We start from the raw sequence: 17,492 nt of genomic DNA, 5'->3' as shown, positions 1-17,492 counted from the left end.
GCCGTTTTCTTCCCCGGCTGCCACTTGCCACGCTCCACGCGTCTGTGGCTGCTGCTGCTGCTGCTGCTGCTGCTGTTGTTGTTGTGGTGTTGACTTGTTGTTCACCAGATGACTGCCAGCGCATCGAGCAGCTGGTCGCACGCGCAAACAATCACCACAAGCCGCCCTCCACACCACTTCCAGCTTGTCACACCGATGGATGCACTCACTACTCTCCTGGCACACCTGAACGGGCTGTAAGAATGGCGTGGGACGGACGGGCTTTGTCCCGTCATCACGTCTCCAACGCATTTGGGTGATTAACCGTAGGTAGGTACGTAGTTCGGCTAGAGAGGCGGATTGTCATTTGCCGCGACAGCAGAAGAGTGTCACATGGACCACTGCTCTCGTCGTCGTTGTACCAGCCATCCCGTCCTAGGAATGCGCTTCTGTGCAGGACTGGTCTTGTCTAACGAGACATTCGCCGCGGACCACCAGTCGTACCTGGCCTGGCCTGGCCTCGCCTCGCCTGGCATGCTACACCGTCGGGAATGGTAGTTTATTGCCGAGCCGTAGTGCTGCTTTGCACAGAAATACGGCACGGGATCGGCTCTTTCAAGTCAGGATACATGAATGTAGTACAGGTAAGGTAGACTAAGGAGTAGGCCTCGTGATGAAACACGACGACGCATCGTGCGGATTCGTGTGCCTGCCACACAGCCTGCCACGGTGCCACTACCTCCATGAGGTACCTAGGTAAGGTATGTACTCTACTCCAGCTATGTACTCTCCAAGACTCCAAGCCTCCAGCTCCTTCGTAACCCCGGCTCGGGGCGCCCTATTCATCCCACGTGGATTCCTGCAGCAACAATGGAAATACAGGGCATGTACGTACCTATTAATCAACACTGCAGACTGCAGGCTGCAGTACTACGGTACCGGCGTCGTGGCTGTTGAATAAAAGGTCCAAGGAAAAAAAAGTCAGTCAGTCTGCTGCAGGAAGCCGTGCTCTCATCATGGACGTTGCGTTGTTCACGCTTGAGTCGTCCGAGATTGATTAAGATTAATTGATCTGGGCGGAGGATGCGATGCGGGCGACGGACGGATTCAAAGACTGCACTGGATTGGAAACTTGTGACACTCCCGTCCTGCACGTTGCATCTGCTGGCCTGCCTCTCTCCTTGGTGCGTAAGGTATGTAACTATAACGACCTGTATTAAGGGAGGCCAGGTTTAAGGTACACCGTACTCCAACGTGGCCGTCATCAATTTATCCGCAAAGGTTGTGACTGGGAGGCTGGAGGCTGGAGCTGCCAACTTCTCGTGTAACTTAATCGGGTAGGAGGTAGGTACAATACCGTAGTGTTACAAGGTCCTACCTACCTAATTAATACATGTGTACCTCCTACTCCCTCTCCTTTCCCTCAATCAACTTGAAGTGTCCTGTCAGTCTGAGTCGTGATGACACGTGCCTTCGGCGGGCTTTCCTTGTCAGATAGATGCATGTCCAGCACCGTGGCTGTGGGTCAGCTGTCGGTGTGGGGTCGGCGGAAGTTCGCATCTTTTGATTCGGGGACTAGTGACGGGAGTAGTCTAGACCACTTGCCCCCCCGTCCTTCCATTCCTACGTCGTCGTTTCTAGTAGGTTTATGGGTTGTCTGAGGTGGTGAGAATGCGATTGCAGTGCACCACCGCGGTATGTCTCAAGTCCCGCGCATCGCTTTATTTGGGCAAGGTAATCTGTTGCCTTGTAGACTTCTAGCATCGATGTCGCAGTTGTGTCGCAGTGTAAAAGGTACAGGTATCTTAGTACATGTAGGTAGAGGTACTTCAAGTCGACTACGAGCGGTGCTCGCTAATCAAAAAATGGTCAAATCCGCTCAGCCCTGTCTGCACGAGCATCGCTACCGGACGAATGGGAATGAATGAAGATTGTGATTGCCCCCCAACTCCGATCTTGTGTTCGCGTTCGCCTGCAGAATCGTAATATGGGATGTGTACTTCATTCGGTACTCGTATGCCCTTTTTTATTATTATCGTTATCGTTGTCCGTACCTTCCTTCCTTATACAGTACATCCACCCCCTGTCACCGCATCGTCGTCTTGCATTCGTTCTTACCTGAAGATCAGGTATGGAGCCACCCACTCACCCACTCACCCACCCACCCACAAACCCAACAGGCTAATGATAATAATAACAATAATAACCATAATGCGTATCGATCGCCCGTTATATAGATAGCCCACGGGGAGCTCCCCCGTCCCATCGTTCTGACTTCTGACTACTGACTTCAGGTTACGGTCCTTACGGAAGTCTATAATAAATGGATAATAAGGTAACACCAAAAGCCGGCCTCCTTTCCGACCCTTCTCCCTCCCTACCAAGAAACATGCCACGCATCGTGTAGTCAGTAGAGAATCCTTTATTCGTAACACAGAGAAGGGGGTGACTGAGATAGGATGATGTTCCAGCCTGAACCCGACCCTGAGTGTTGCTCTGCCAATGCATTTCTGAAGAGTATCATCGGCATCATCATAATACTAATATACCTTACCTTAGATATAATATGACATCTGTCATATCCCTTCCCCGGCATGAAGCATAGGTACATACATGTATCTACCTGACCTTACATACATGTACCGGTCTCCCGCGGAAGTCATCTAGCCGGCACTTGTGGAGGGGAGCTACATGTACAACATCTGGAGACGGAAGTGCCTAGGTACGGTAGGCAGTGAAACGACACCTGCAAGCAATATACAATTGACGAATTTGAATGCATCAGGTACATACATGTAGCTCGTTTTTGAAGACCCCCCCTTCGGCGTTCCTCGAGCTGGCTTCAACTGTCATTCATGGACATGCTCGGAACAATATCCTGAATGATAAATCATAGAGACACAGAGAGCGAGAGAGAGAGTGTGTGTGTGTGTGTGGGATGCGACGCGTAGGAGTTCGCCGATAAAGACCGGTCCGTTGGTACCTACATTACCTACCTAGGTAGGTAGGTAGGAAAGTGATGACTGTTGAATAATACACATTGCTTATATTGTGACGAAGCGCGTGGGATGTGCAATAATAAGTAATATTCATACATGTACTCTCTTTTCAGGCGGTCGGCACATTTGACGGGTGGCTGGGACCGGGGGGGGGGGAGATGGTTTTGTTCGTTTAATATACCGAGGAGATGGAGTGAGGCACCACTTCATTATGAAGTCGTGCATAATGAAGTGGTGCCTCCCACGTCTTCCTACTAGGTACAGGTATACATGTAGTTTGCAGTGGGTACGCACGCATACACCCCACGCGGGCTCTTAGCATCTCGCATGCGACATCACGATCACGGCCTATACCTACTGACTGTATCGCGCCGGACTGCCACGTTATACTGATGAGAACAACACAAACTTTGTATGCCAAATTGGCTTTGAGAGGCAGCGCCACCGTTGATGATGGTCTGCTCTCGGTCGATGAATGGCGTTTTTCCAGTTCTGGTACAATGTCCTAACTTGGCCGTGCAAGCCGCATGCCAACGATGCAGCAGCCAATCCTCTGGGGACATGTTGTATTGTTACTTTCCAGATCGAAGACATAGGAGCAGATGAGCAGATGAGCAGAAATCAGCCGTTCCAGAGACGACCCCAGCAGTTGGCAGGAAGGAAATACGAATGCAACAACAAGTGGGCAGCGAATGAACCGTGCAGTTACTCCGCGAAAGACAAACCGTGGTACTGCTCCATGGGACAAGTTTCACGTGAAGTGGTTCCAGACACTGGTACAGCTGGGGTAAGCTAATGAGACGGTATACCACATGTGTCAGGCAAGAGGTTGTTTCGGAATATGGTCCGTTGATGAAGGTCGAGTCAATCCATCAGCGATGATCTGATGTCGGAGGCCTTACTTCAATGTTGGTCACTGGATCGACAGATACGTCCTTTAATCGCCACGGGCGGTCACTGCTCTTGCTTGTGCTATGGTTGCGCTCTTCTTCCGATCTTTAACGCTCAGACAGGACACACGACACCCACTAGATCAGTCAATATGTAGCTGACTTTGTGGCACCTTAGAGCTTGGGAAACTCTCGTGGCCATCGGCGCACGAGTATTTACGCTCTTCAGATAGAGGTCCTGTCCGCTCGCAATGATGAGCCAAGGTTTGCGAGGTGCCCTGCTTGATCTGAGGCTCGGATGTGTTGTACTCTGCAGCGATGATCGAGGCGACAAACGGCTATGTGGTAAGCTTCTATCGCGCTCTGTGCCGAGTGTCGTCCCATTGAAATCGGCTGTTCCGCTTCCTGTCATGTCATGCGGTCACGCAATCGATGGAGGACGTAAGCTCTCTGTTCCGGGTTGAGGTTCGAAGAGCCCATCTTCAGGTAGAGTAGACGCGCCGGAAGACCAGAGGAAATATCTTCAGACTTGCGCCGGCCCCAGATTTCGAACGGGTGCTAGCACTTCCTTTTGCCACTAAAGACATTAGAAAACATTGCTGCAGGCCGAGTGTGTGCTGGAATGCAATCGCTGTCCCGTCCAGCAGGTGCTTGCCTTCGCGTTTTGACACTTCGCCTCGGGCAGGTCGCTTGCATTACTAGAGCCTCGTTTCTTTGTCTGTTCCGTCGTGGCTCTTTCTCGCGTTGTTCTCGTAGTTGTCAGCCGAAGACCAGGCCACTTCCATATCTGGCTGGTATCAGATGTGCACCTATCTCGCCAGATAGAGCGATTCGTACCATATCAAATTCCCTGCTTCTAACCATGTCGATATCTTCTTTTCCAGCATAGCCATAAGCCCCCTGAACGCATCGCCAGGTACGTTGTCTCCTCCTCATTTTCCTCCGAACTTCAGCGAACTCAACCACCACATGAAAGCAAATTGCACAACGTAGCTGTAAATGAAGAGGAATTGGGTCCTCCTCGATCTCTGCGCCTTTGCAATCGTCTGCATGCCTGCGTTACCTGCTGAGTTATCGGATGGTAAAAGGACATATTTGAGCGATCGGAGCTAAGAAGCGAAGAGACTGGTCAGCGCTGGCCAATAGCGTCTTGTGTAGACGAAGGTATCTTACCAAAAAGAACGCATTTGCAAAGAACGTATAGACGAAGACTGTAGCTCCAACATAGCCACCCAGACCGGTGCCATGATTGGCAATGGCTGCGGCTACTATGGTGACAATAATGCCCACGAACTTGTAGCCACTGTAGGCGACCAAGTCATAGATCTGACTCTCACTCTGGATATTCAGGAAGTACTTTCCCAGCCACAAGACGACCAACTCCAATGCCAGAACAAAGAAGCCATTTGTGAACGTAATCCCTAGCAACTGAGGCTCAAATTTCCCATTCAGTCCTGCTAAGAGGGTAGATAACAGGGTGTAGGTGATGAAGGCCATCAGAGGAATGTACATATCGGGCGAATTGACATCTTCGCGGGGTGGGAGGAACTCGATCGAGTTGGGGTGTTGGCCAGGTTCGTTGGAGCGGACGTGCTGGCGCGACCAGGGACGATGGCGCCATGGAAAGAGGACGATGAGGAGCTTGGTGAGGACATAGCGGTTCGAGACATTGAAATAGTGTTTCAGGGCGGAGACATTGACATAGCGGTTGAACTGTTCCAGAGGATGAATGCATCAGCAAGTGGGTGATGATGGTGGGGGAGGAAAAGATAGTGGTGGTGGTAACATACATTCTGCTCAACGTATTGCTGGCCGGCATCGACAGCAGTCTTCCCAATCTGGAAGCCCATCTGGGCCGTGTGGTCGTTCATGAAGCCCCCAAAGGCCGGGTGCATATAGCTTCCACCTGGCTGGCCTTGCGGCGGCGACTGCGCGGCATTGACGGAGGAGCCGGCGGCGTAGCCATACTGACTGTTGGCGGAGGTGGGCGGGGGAGGAGAGCGCAGTTGCGGCACCGTCGAGACGTGCTGGGGGACGGGGTGGTGCAGCGGAGGCGGGCTGTTGGCGTAGGTCGGTCGCTGCATGCCTGGCAGTCTCTCTCTCACACTGTATCTGTCTCTGTCTCTGCCTCGGAGTCTGTGTATAGAGCTGAGTAGGATGGAGGTTGGAATATGGATGTACGTGGAAGCTTCAGGGACTACCTTACCTTGCTATACGGGACAGGACCCTGGTGATCTTGGCGCGGCTAGTGATCACAGCGACACCTCACTCCTTCCGTTCGTAGCAGTATTGACGGTTGAGGGCCCATATTCCAGAGTTCCGCTTCTCGCAGCTTCCATCCTACCAGACATCTATCGATACTTCGAGAAGAGAGGAGAAGAGAGGAGAGAAGAGAAGAGCGGAGAGGAGGAGAGAGCGCCGCAAGGACATGTTGGACGCCTTCGAGATCGTCACGTCGTCGGGCATTGTGCTCTGGCGCAAGCACTACGCTCCGCTCTCGCCGCACGTTATCAACAGCCTCATCAACGACGTCTTCATCGAGGATCGACACGTCCACACCGCTTCGACCACCGCCGCTGCCGCCGCCGCCGCCTCCAACCCCGCCTCCTCTCTCGCTTCCTCCGCCGACACCTACAGAAAGGACAAGTACACGCTCAAGTATGCCACCGCCAAGGACGTCGGCCTGATCTTTGTGGTGGGTAAGAGGGATACCCTGCCGGCATCCGAAGAGGATTGCCAATACCTCTCGACAGACTGCTGATCTATCCTCTCTCCGTAGGCCGTGTACCAGTCCTTGCTCCACCTCTCGTGGGTCGATAATCTCCTCACCACTGCCAAGGCCCTATTCACGAGACGATATGCCGCCGACCTGAAGCCTCAGCCCCAGCACCAGCAGCATGTGGCCAGCATCGATACCCGCGACTTCGATCAGACCTTTGATGCCCTCCTTGGCAAGCTCGACACTGGTAGTACCAGGCGAGCACCAAGCGAGGTTGACTCGGAAAGCCAGGCCGAGCTAACTCCGCCTTCGAGTACCGCTTCCCAAGCAGACGATCAAGATGGCGCTCCGGCACCACCAGTACCGCTCTTCAAGAAACCTGCTTTGGCTCCGCCAAGAGACGTGGCAGGAGATACCACGAGCCCGGACGACACTCCCGTCGCAACGCCGGACGCCTCAAGACCGGGCACGCCCCTGCATGCTTCTTCCCATTTGTTAGCTCCCAAGGCTGGACCCGGCGGCTTGTCAAGAAAGCAGAGGAAGAAGGCCAATCAATTTGGTACATCTGCTTTGCCATCCTCTGGTGACGAGAGCGATCGCAGGCCGAAGAGCTCGCAGGGAAAGACGAAAGCCAAGCGGAGATGGGACGCCAGTGGAGTGGCGCAGGACGACAACGATGAGGTGCTCGACTATAGCGCTGCAGCTACCCCAAGTACAGAGCAAGATGCACTGGATGTTGAAGACGTCAACGCCACCCGGATGGGGAACCGCACCGTCAAGGGTCAATTCGTTCTGAAAGACCTGGACGATGAGGTCGAGGCTATACTCGCCGAGTCCAAACGGAATGCTGATTTTACGAGCACCGACAAGGATGTTTCAGGCCTCATCGGCACAGCAACTTCCAAACTGTCTGGTCTCTTTCGAAACGTGGTTGGCGGCAGAGCACTCACAAAGCAGGATCTGGAACAGCCTATGCAAGCAATGCGAAACTCCCTCATCGAAAAGAACGTCGCTCCCGAAGCCGCCGGTCGACTTTGCTCAAGCGTGGAGACGGATCTCCTCAACTCCAAAACCGCGTCGTTCACGTCCATCGACAAGACCATTCGCGAAAGCATGGGCAGAGCGCTCACGAAAATCCTCACGCCCACAAGCTCTCTCGACCTCTTGCGCAACATCAACAACACCATCGAAGGCCAGAATCCTCGTCCATATGTCATCTCCATTGTGGGCGTCAACGGCGTGGGAAAGAGTACGAATCTAAGCAAAATTGCCTACTTTTTGCTCCAGAACAAGTTTCGAGTACTGGTGGTGGCCTGCGATACCTTCCGGTCGGGAGCTGTGGAGCAACTTCGGGTCCATGTCCGCAACCTCACAGAACTCTCTCGACGAGAAGCGAACGCTGGGACTGTCGAGCTGTTCGAAAAGGGTTACGGCAAAGATGCAGCAGACGTGGCCAAGCAAGCTGTCGCATTCGCGTCGAACGCAGGTGGTGGCAACATGCTGTACGATGTGGTACTGATTGACACTGCCGGCAGACGACACAACGATCAGCGTTTGATGAGCTCTTTGACCAAGTTCGGACAGCTGGCGAATCCGGACAAGATTTTCATGGTAGGCGAGGCGCTGGTGGGCACAGACAGTGTGAGCCAGGCGAGGCACTTTGCGGAACAGTTTGTGGATCGTAAGGGGCAGATGAGGAGCAATGGTAAGGGAATGGATGGATTTATCATTAGTAAATGTGATACCGTGGGCGACATGGTCGGCACGTTGGTCAGTATGGTTCATGCCACTGGTAAGTCTTTGTCGCCCTCGTCTTTGCTTCAAGTGTGAACATGTAGAAACTAATGCTCGACAGGAATTCCGGTGGTGTTCCTGGGAGTTGGACAGCATTATGGCGATTTGAGGGGGCTGAATGTCGACTGGGCCGTCAACAAATTGATGAAGTGAGACAGTCACAGACAAAGACTTATGATAAATGAAGAGCGCATGAAACTGCTTCGTAGATTATCACTGCCCAACCGCGAAGTTCTGAACACTACAAGACCTGTAAAGTTTGAAGGGAGCTCGAACCGTATCGAGCTTCTTGAGCAGTGGACGGCGCCGGGTGCGATGTCTGTGGCGAAGAGCAGGAAAGAACGGTGACCATGATGTTAAGGTAGTGGTGAAAGGGCAGGCCAAGCGAGAGGGAGTCACCGAATGAATAGTCGGGAATGGCGGACCTTGGCGTAGTAAGTCCACCCGATATGTACCTAGAGTCTGGGCCATGTTGTCACATTCTGGCACACTCGCAGTCTAGCTTGTCTCCAGCTCAGCCGTGACTGCGGCTCGCCTCCTCGAGATTGAGCGTGAGCATGATAGTAAGTAGTCCGCTTCTTCTGCTTGTGACATTCGTAGTCCTGTACACTGAAACGCGAACTACTCAGGGAGGTTGTAGGCACACGGGCCCACGGGCTTGCCAAAATCCGGCAGCAGATAAGTGCAAAAGTCAGCAAAAGTGCAGAAGACGGACGGCGGTTTGGTAAGAGTTCAGGCTTCTTCTTCTTCTTCTCCAAACCTCCTGCCTTGGGAAGGGCAAAAGACTTGATGAAAAAAAAAGAGACATCAACAACAGAGTCGTTGTGTGGCGGGCGTTGCTCAGAGCCACAATATTTCTTCGACGAAGCAATGTCCCAAGGACAGCCATCCAAGTTTGCTGAGCACAGCAAGCTGGTGAAGCAAGCTGGAACAGAAAAAAACCGAGATGACCCATCACATTTGACGCTTCTGTGCTTCATCATCACAACGCCCGTTGCCTGCCTGCCTGCCCGAAGACAGACAGAAGCAAAAGAAAAAAGCCCCCAGAGGATCCAACAACACCCCATGATGATAACATGTACTGAGTCTTCGTCTGACCGTCGTCTGCGACGAGATCTCAGTCTGCGACCCGCGATGCGTGCGCGGTAAGAGACAGGGTCTCCTGTTTGAAGAGGGACTTAAGTATTGTGGCTGCCACTTGTATGTCTTCGTCGAGGAGCCTGCCGTCGCTGTGAAGGGTGTCAGCGTGCTCGAGAGGAGCGATGGAGGAGTTGGAGGTAGCGAGGTGAAGGTAGATGAGGAAGAGGGGGTGGTGCTGGTGCTGGTGCTGGTGCTGGTGCTGGTGCTGGAGGAGGAGGAGGAGGAGGAGGGAAAGAGAGAAACTCACCACCAGTTGTCGACAGCTTGCCGCATACGCGGCATCCTACACGCTTGAGATCATGCTCATCTGCGTGGCCGAACAGTCCATGACATGTCATGTTATATCCCTCAGAACGAAATGGAGCCCCCAGTGCATGGTGTTGTTGTGTTGTGGCGATGTCGATGAAGAAGAAGAAGAAGAGAGGGAGAATTTGCGAAGGAGGAAGAGGCTTTATAGCCAGTGCGAAAAGCGCGTGCGCGTGCGTGTGTGCGTCCGAGCTTTCTCGTGTGAAGCAAGCAATCATGCAGGTCGCGTGCCTAAAACGGAAGTATGAAGCTGAATTGACGATGGTGTCACCGTAGAAACTGCTCGAATGTCGTTTCTGCGGCCTGTGAGTGGCTGGACGCAATCGATGAGTCTTTATATTGCAGGCGGGACTGCGGCGCGGAAGTATTGTTGTTGTTGTTATTGTCGCGACTGTGACTAACGCGCGCCTGTCTTCAGGGGCAAGGCATTGGTCTGAGCGAGATAAGAAGCCACTCTTCAGAAATCATTTGATACAGCAGTGCATAAGAGACAGTACATTGGGAGGAGATGAATGGAGCGAAAGAGCAGAGAACACACCGATCGCGCAGCAGCCACGCACACAGCTTCACTCGGGGATCAAAAACAGAGCAAAGATGGGCGGGCATTTGTACGCCGATGGCTTTCACTTGAGCCACTGCGGAAGACGCGTCAGCTCAGAACTTTGGCAACAACCCGGTATACTTCTGGCGCGTTCCATTCTGTTCTCCATACAGGTACCTACCTACTGAAGAAGCCATACGCCAAGCCATATTCCTGGCCGGCTCAAGTGAAGACGCCGTGTAGGCGATGCGGCCTGTGCACTCACACTCACGCTCGTGTGCGAAGAGATGTTCCTTGCCTCGCTCCTTGCTGCTCATAGCGATTTCAAGCACCTCTTCGCAGTAGTACATTGACCGTGAGTGCACTGGAGATTCTCGCGTGTTCGAAAATCATTGAATTTGGGGCCCTGCTAGCGTTCCGTAGTACGTATATGTAGGTATTCAGCATGTGGTCACCTCACTTCCTTCATGGGCGCTGTCTTGACGCATAGAATCTCATCTACCGTCAAGTACTGCGCGGGAAGCCCTTCTTGGGCTTCACCAGTGCTCGCCCCTCTACTTTTCTTTTATGACGGCCACTACTAAATGCCCTCCAATCAAGCCGCGGCTAGGCTCAGCGCTGCTGCTTGGGATAGTGTGCCCCTATATGATGCCTCCCTCTAGCGTGGTGCGAAGCAGACTCTTGTGGTCAGAAAACGGGGCTGTTGGCGCGGACATACAAGGAACTTCTCGAGCTCTGGCATGATCTGTTCAGCCACATCGCAGCAGCAGAGCTTCCCTCGCCACAGCACTTCTTTTCTCGCTTCTTCTCCTTCTTCTTCCACCGAACAGGCTATCACGCCGCGACCGCCATGCTGTTCTGATCGCCAGAGCTCGGCTCCTCCGTGTCTGTGTACGGCTGCATGCGCACGCTAGGACACTTGATGCCAAGGACGATCGGTGGTCATGCTACATGTGAGTTCAGGTCAAAGAGATTGTTGTCGAATCCTTCTACGACAATTTACAATTGGCGTCACTTGCAAGCTAAGGAAAAAGAATAAAAAAGACTCGAATTACCGTAGGGCACAATCGTGCAACGCAGGCCATATTGTGGCACCCATGAATCTATTTCTACACATCGACTTTATGACGCCAGCTCCCATAAAGTGGAGATTCCTTTACAACAACAGTGCTCCTGGTCATCTTGCTGATCTCAGTGAGCAGCCAACTCGGGCCGCAGAGCTTTCGCAGCATCGGAGCGTGACTGTGATTGCCTGAGCGCGTTTTGTACGAGCCGCATGGTACGCTTTGGCACATACAACCTGCTACCAAGCAGGAAAACGCCAGAGAGCAGTGCAAGTGCACCGGCTTGATGAGCGGCAGCAAGCGGAGTGGGCACGAGGTACCACAAAGTCGTGATACCCAAAGTAACCTGCAAGCTCACCAGATGCACGACACCGAGCATACCGACCTTGCCTTTGCGCGGTAGTGTTGCTCTGACGGCAGGACTGAATCTGCTGTAAGCCCACAGTGCCATGATGGCAGTGAAAGTTGTGGTCGCCAGAATCCGGTGATCGAGTTGGACAAGCACTGGATTCTCGAGAGCATTTCGCCAGTAAAGGTCCTTCTGATCCGGGCTGTGTGAAAAGAAGGGGTCGAAGATTTCACGCTTAGGTGGCAGAAGTCCTTGGCCCATCCAGGGGAAATCGTTGTAGATCAGTCCTGCGTCTAGACCAGCGACGAGGGCTCCCGACATAGCCGTGATGAAAGTAAGGACTGCAAGTGACGCCACAAGTTTCTTGAATCTTCTTAATTCAGGTCTTTGCAAAGTCTCAAGCAGCTTTGCACCCTCAACTGGGTCTTTTAGTAGGCTTCGTTCCTTCAGGATGTGCAATCCATTCCAAAGCATACATAGGTACGCGATGAAGGCCGTACCGAGATGTGCAGCCAACCTATACTGCGATACCCTCGGTTGCTTGCCTTGCTGGAAGAGATCGTCCTTGAGACCACTCTTCACCATCCACCACCCAATGAGTCCTTGGAAACCAATCAGACCACAGATACCAACGAGCCGCAGCGCCATTGGCCTGCTGACCCTACGCTTGATAATGAAGTAGGCAGTAGGTAGCAAGAACGTGATGCCCACCACGCGCCCCCACAGCCTATGGCCCCACTCCATCCAGTAAATCTGCTTGAACTCATCCAGATTCATTCTGCTGTTCAGCATCTTGAATTCAGGTGACAGTTTGTATAAAGCGAATTCCTCCTCCCAGGCGGCATGATCTCGAGGCGGAAACGAGCCAGTCACTGGACGCCATTCCGTGATGCTCAGCCCCGACTCTGTCAGCCGCGTAAGGCCACCGAAGATGACTATGCCAAACACGGAGGCTGCAGAGCCTAGCAGCCAGTACGCCACTGATTTCGAGCTCGTCTGGGGGAAGGTGGACGTCGGCACGGTGGATGGATGGGCCGCTCTCGAAGGCGTACTGCTCAAGGTTTTGCCCAAGGCTGCGAGGGGCGATGATGGCGACTGGGCAGTGGCGGCGGAGGATTGTGCCCGGGATCCTGTTCTTACTGTTCCTGCTCCTCCTCCTCCTCCTCCTCTTCCCCCTGCTGGGCCGGCACTGCGAAAGGCGTGGAGGAAGGGAGTGTGCCGCTTGGCCTTGGGTTGGATCGTCCAGGTGTGCGGCGGCGACCGGGCTTGCTGCTGAATACACCTCCGACACACAAAGGCCTCTTGGAAGGCTGCCTGAAAGGCGAGACGAGCACGAATTGGGGCTGTCGTGAGGTTTGACGCCATGATGCGCGGTAGCGATGGCGGGAGAGTCATCCAGACAGGTTCATATTCAGAATAAGAATGTACTTTCCGATAAGGTGATGCACTTGTAATGCACTAGCACTAGCGTCCGAAGAACCTTATACCCTTTCTCTCTACAATTACATAAGTCAAGCACAAATTCACAATATTATATAGACCTTATGCAATACTTACATCCTACCTTATACATGTACCTAAGGTTGGTAGCGGGAGCACTGCATAAGTTGTTATCATATCAACATACATTTGTAGCAGTGGTATGCCTCCCTTAGGAGGTACCGTATTGTACAAGAAATATGGCTGGGCATGGCGCGTGATCATCGCCTCCAGCTGCTCTGTACCACCACGTCCCACTGTGCCGACCCCGGCTCGACAGATTGTCGCCACCGCCACCTCCACCTTTCTCTCGTTCCTGTTTCGCAGTCTCAGTCGCAGTCTCAGTCGCAGCGGCATTATCAGTTTCACTGTCGCAATCGCCGCCGCCGCCGCCGCCGCCGCCGCCTCCCGCCGCAGCCTCAGTTGTCGCCGCCGCAGCCATGGACAGTACAGACTCCGCCCGCCCCACGCCGTCTTCTCCAGACGCTGGCAGCGGCAGCGGTAGTGGCAGCGGCAGTGGCAGAGGGAATTCCACCGCCGTGGCCAGCGAGCCGTGGTCATTCGCCCGTCTGCCGCCGTCCAACAGCAATCAGTCCAGTCAGAATCGCCATGACAGTCTCCCTCGTTCCATATTTGGCGCCAGCAGTGTTTTGCCCCTCCGCTCTCAGCAATACGACGCTGACAGTCGAGTTGGTCCCCATCTGCTGCCCACTGTCGTCAAGGATGTCGACGATGTCACAAGTCCACCTTCGTCCGCCTCCAGAGCCAGGCACGGTAGAGCCGAGTCTTCCACATTGTCCACTTTGAGCAGACTGTTCGCCACTACTTCACCTGATCTTTCCAGGAGCGGCTCATGGGCCACCCCACCACGATATCCCTCGCCATATACACGCTCGTTGTACGGTGATCGCGCGGCTGCCTTGCCGGATCATCTGTATAGTCGAGGTTTGCTCTCAGGCAAGCACTCGGACATTACTGTACATGCGTTTGGACACGAGTATAAGTTACATCGCCTGATTCTCGATCGAGCACCCTTCTTCGCAAGTGCATTGTCGGAACCGTGGCTGGAATCAAATGCTAAATCTATGACCGTGTGTCCCGAAGACATTGACCCTTCCATCTCACAGACGGCATTCGAACTCGCTCTCAAGAGACTGTACGGATGCAGCAACTTGGCCGAAGAGGAGCAAGATCCAGTGGGATTGTTCTGTGTTGGGTGAGGAGTCATTGATCTTGATCACGCTGTCGAGATATCAGCTAACTGCCTTGGATGATATTGTAGCTGTTGGCTGGAGATGGAGGATCTCGTCGACTCGGCCATTGAGTCGATGCTTCGCCAAATGACGACTGAGACACTGTCGCCCTTGATCAAGCTCGTGACTTCGAACTACTATGGCAGAGCTGGTGACAAAGTCCTTGCTAGTGCCAAGTCGATGCTCTGCAGAGACGGCTGGAAAATGCCGCTACGCTATTGGGACGGAATTCCTGGCGACATCACCCGAGAAATAGTAGGGGGCGATGGCTTCTTCATAGACGGCGAGTTCGATCGATGGGTATTGTCCAAACGATTGTTGGACCGCAGGCTCAGACAGCAGGCAGTTGCTGCCAATCTCCTGGAGCCTGGAAGTCGGCGAAAATTGCAAAAAGTGCCCGAAAGCGCGAGCATCATGGCTATCCGCTTCGATGGCGTATACCGCAGGGGCGACAGTGGCTCTGGTAGAGGCGACAACCTGCAGAAATGGATCTCACTGTACACACATCCGGATGTTGAACCACTGCTGGTGCTGCTCGAGGAAGGCATCCACTATCTCCATTTGGAATTCGAGCAACTGCAGTATATCCAGTGTGCTAAAGACTGCTTGGGATTGCCAGTAGCCAGTACTCAGGTATGAGCCTCTGACACACTCCCCTTCATCCTCACCCACTCATTCTACACACATTGCCGTCTTCTTGAGCAGTGGCTGAGAAGGATCGGATCACATTACACTGCTTTCATGGATTTTCACAGCCTGGTCTAACAGGTTTTATGCAGGTAATCAGTAATGCTCTCTGGCAGCAAATGGAACTACGACAGAAGGTCTTGAACGCGCGTGAGGTCGAGCTGGACCTTGGTCTCAGCATCGAATGTACGGAAGACGCAACTCTAGGTGCAACCAGAGAAACGACGATGTCTATACACGCAAGTTCTGGTACCGAGCAATCAAAGGGGAAGCGTAAAGCCACCGAAGAGACAGCACCCGACGAGGATATCGACAGTGGCTCGTGGGATGGCAATGGCAGGCCACGCAAATTCTGGATACCATCGTCGGATTGTAACATCGTCATGGGCGGCAACGCAGAACCCATCATTGCCACTTCGCATGACACCAATTTGCAGCGACATGCGAGCCGACTCAGCGCGACCTTACAACCCGAAGATGTGCAGTGGGCTGCTGACTTTGCTGCCGTGACTTCGGCGCCCCGGCCTCCACTCTCACTCGACTCGTCGCATGTCCAGCCTGAATCAAACACTCTCAAGTACACTCACTTTCCCCCATTCCGATTCTCGGCAGAGTTTCCGAACCCGAGGCTGCTTAAAGACAAGAGGCGTGTATACAGCAGAACTGTCTTCTATGCCGGCAGCCTTTGGAACATCTACATCCAGAAAGTTGCTTCATCGAGAAGTAAGCAGCTGGGCGTCTACCTCCATCGAGCCAAAGAGCGCGAAACCGAAGAAGTCATCGCTGGCACAGCAGGTCTGGCGCAAGGCAATGTTGACGAACGAATTGGTCAATTGGAACGAGAAATGATTTTGCGTAGCGAACGACGTCAACGTCGACGCAACAACATTGGCGGTCCCGATGGTCTTGATGGAGATGAGTTCGACAGCAGCGGCAGTGCTGGTGCTGACGATGCCGACGATGCTGCGACCGCCACGCGCACGTCGAGGAACCCCATGGACTACAGAAGCCGCAAGCGGAGCCAGACAGACACGAGCAGCTCGCCTTCCATGAACACCAAGGATCACTCCAAGACTCCCAATTTCCATCATCAAGAACCACACAGTAGCGACGACTCCGGCTCCGACTCGGAAACCAAGCGCCTTGCGGCCGCTGCTTCTCGTTTCCACGTCCCTACTCTTCCTCCATATGTCGACGCGCGGCCTACGATACGCACATACTTCAAAATCTACAGCCCGAGTCGAGGGGGTCGGATGCTTTCTGTGTACGAATCCGCGCCGGACAAGTTTAATTTCTCGCAGTCTTGGGGCTGGAAGTCCTCATCACTGGGTCTAGACGAAAATTTGCTTGATCCTGAAGAGGATAGGAAGGTGGATGAGGGAGCCGACGATGCCCAGCGGGAGAGGATGGAGATGAAGGGAAAGGGCGATGGCAAGCTGAGGTTCATGGTAGTCATTGGAAACGTCTGACGAAAGTGCAAGGGCGAGTTGGGGGATCATTACGGGCTTTTTAGTACGATTGTCCACTTGAGTGGCAGGTGAGCCTGCAGGGCTTCTGCGTGTCATATGAGACGGAGCAGGTTTCCTAGCGCCATTATCGCTTATCTGATCTTCGACGACATAGACTTCCTCTTACTATCCTTTTTCTTTTCCTTGGCAGATTCTGCATTTGTGAATGGATAATTCGACGTTCTCTTGTCAGCTCCCGTTGTCTTGCTGACTCTGCTCCGCTCATTCCCAAACAAACAAGTGAAGACTCCACCGCAAAACAGTGCTGCAGAGAGCATCATGCCGGTGCCGAAGCCGAAGCTGAAGCCATAGCGTGTGACTTGCGCATAGAGGTAGAAGGCTGAGAGCCCGTGATAGAAGGTTGCGGTGATGGCAGTCGGGGAGGCATAGGGGTTGTCGGCGCCCTTGTCGGCGCTGGATAAGGGCGCTACAGGCAGCAGGCCTGTCAGGATCAATGTGAAGACGGAGAGTGTGAGGAGTGCAAAGCCGAGCGCGCGCAGCATGTACGTCTCGACGTCGGTGACCAGTCGTGGTTCTGAGGCCAGCAGGTTGACGATCAGCTTGGGGGAAAGCAGGAGCGGCACGGCTTGCAGGGCCAGATAGGCCGAAGTTGCCGCATCTGGAAGCGCGAAATGTTAGTGGTGGCTGGCGGTCGAAGGGAAGTGTGTTGTGTTGGAGGTGCAGGTTGTACTGTATGCTTGAAAGGTCTGCGTCGAGCGTCAGTCATTTTCTCTCTCTCTCTCTCTCTCTCTCTCTCTCTCTCTCTCTCTCTCTCTCTCTCTCT

General features: G+C 53.4%; 5 protein-coding genes across 5 annotated transcripts in view; 2 read left to right on the top strand and 3 right to left on the bottom strand.

The window, feature by feature from the left end:
• Positions 1–3,265: 3,265 nt before the first annotated feature.
• On the bottom strand, positions 3,266–6,027 carry SEPMUDRAFT_76826 (YIF1-domain-containing protein). The gene is made up of 3 exons (XM_016910151.1): positions 5,659–6,027; positions 5,042–5,581; positions 3,266–4,977 (listed from the first exon to the last, which is right to left on the bottom strand). The coding sequence occupies exons 1-3, from the start codon at positions 5,950–5,952 to the stop codon at positions 4,801–4,803; spliced, it is 1,011 nt and encodes a 336-aa protein (XP_016765135.1). The 5' UTR covers positions 5,953–6,027; the 3' UTR covers positions 3,266–4,800.
• Positions 6,028–6,171: 144 nt separating this feature from the next.
• On the top strand, positions 6,172–8,583 carry SEPMUDRAFT_56981 (P-loop containing nucleoside triphosphate hydrolase protein). The gene is made up of 3 exons (XM_016909421.1): positions 6,172–6,563; positions 6,648–8,379; positions 8,443–8,583. The coding sequence occupies exons 1-3, from the start codon at positions 6,297–6,299 to the stop codon at positions 8,532–8,534; spliced, it is 2,091 nt and encodes a 696-aa protein (XP_016765134.1). The 5' UTR covers positions 6,172–6,296; the 3' UTR covers positions 8,535–8,583.
• A 2,976-nt stretch (positions 8,584–11,559) lies between these two features.
• On the bottom strand, positions 11,560–13,146 carry SEPMUDRAFT_56977 (electron transfer protein 1, mitochondrial precursor; the record flags this gene model as incomplete). The annotated part of the gene is made up of 2 exons (XM_016909420.1): positions 11,560–12,911; positions 12,972–13,146. The coding sequence occupies 2 exons, from the start codon at positions 13,144–13,146 to the stop codon at positions 11,560–11,562; spliced, it is 1,527 nt and encodes a 508-aa protein (XP_016765133.1).
• Positions 13,147–13,612: 466 nt separating this feature from the next.
• The window catches only part of SEPMUDRAFT_160367 (uncharacterized protein), a 4,834-nt gene continuing 954 nt past the window's right edge, over positions 13,613–17,492 (bottom strand). The window contains exons 2-4 of the mRNA XM_016907892.1: positions 17,400–17,415; positions 15,293–17,327; positions 13,613–15,146 (exon numbers count right to left, since the gene is read on the bottom strand). Of these exons, the coding sequence (XP_016765131.1) occupies positions 16,801–17,327; positions 17,400–17,415 (543 nt within the window). The 3' untranslated portion in view covers positions 13,613–15,146; positions 15,293–16,800. The remainder of the gene's footprint in view (positions 15,147–15,292; positions 17,328–17,399; positions 17,416–17,492) is intronic.
• Positions 13,613–17,492, top strand: part of SEPMUDRAFT_146126 (uncharacterized protein) — a 4,834-nt gene continuing 954 nt past the window's right edge. Inside the window, exons 1-4 of the mRNA XM_016903466.1 lie at positions 13,613–14,476; positions 14,543–15,146; positions 15,293–17,327; positions 17,400–17,415. Of these exons, the coding sequence (XP_016765132.1) occupies positions 13,701–14,476; positions 14,543–15,146; positions 15,293–16,669 (2,757 nt within the window). The 5' untranslated portion in view covers positions 13,613–13,700 and the 3' untranslated portion in view covers positions 16,670–17,327; positions 17,400–17,415. The remainder of the gene's footprint in view (positions 14,477–14,542; positions 15,147–15,292; positions 17,328–17,399; positions 17,416–17,492) is intronic.

Source organism: Sphaerulina musiva (genome assembly GCF_000320565.1).
Source record: "Sphaerulina musiva SO2202 unplaced genomic scaffold SEPMUscaffold_1, whole genome shotgun sequence".
Classification (NCBI taxonomy): domain Eukaryota; kingdom Fungi; phylum Ascomycota; class Dothideomycetes; order Mycosphaerellales; family Mycosphaerellaceae; genus Sphaerulina; species Sphaerulina musiva.
This window is presented reverse-complemented; position numbering and strand designations above follow the sequence as displayed.

Bases quoted from the DNA above. Each gene is read 5' to 3' on its own strand.
- SEPMUDRAFT_56981 (XM_016909421.1), top strand. From the start codon at position 6,297: ATGTTGGACGCCTTCGAGATCGTCACGTCGTCGGGCATTGTGCTCTGG. The intron at 6,564-6,647 runs GTGGGTAAGAGG...CTCTCTCCGTAG, and splicing joins ACGTCGGCCTGATCTTTGTG to GCCGTGTACCAGTCCTTGCT. The intron at 8,380-8,442 runs GTAAGTCTTTGT...AATGCTCGACAG, and splicing joins CAGTATGGTTCATGCCACTG to GAATTCCGGTGGTGTTCCTG.
- SEPMUDRAFT_76826 (XM_016910151.1), bottom strand. From the start codon at position 5,952: ATGCAGCGACCGACCTACGCCAACAGCCCGCCTCCGCTGCACCACCCC. The intron at 5,582-5,658 runs GTATGTTACCAC...CCTCTGGAACAG, and splicing joins AGCAATACGTTGAGCAGAAT to TTCAACCGCTATGTCAATGT. The intron at 4,978-5,041 runs GTAAGATACCTT...TTCGCTTCTTAG, and splicing joins TTGCAAATGCGTTCTTTTTG to CTCCGATCGCTCAAATATGT.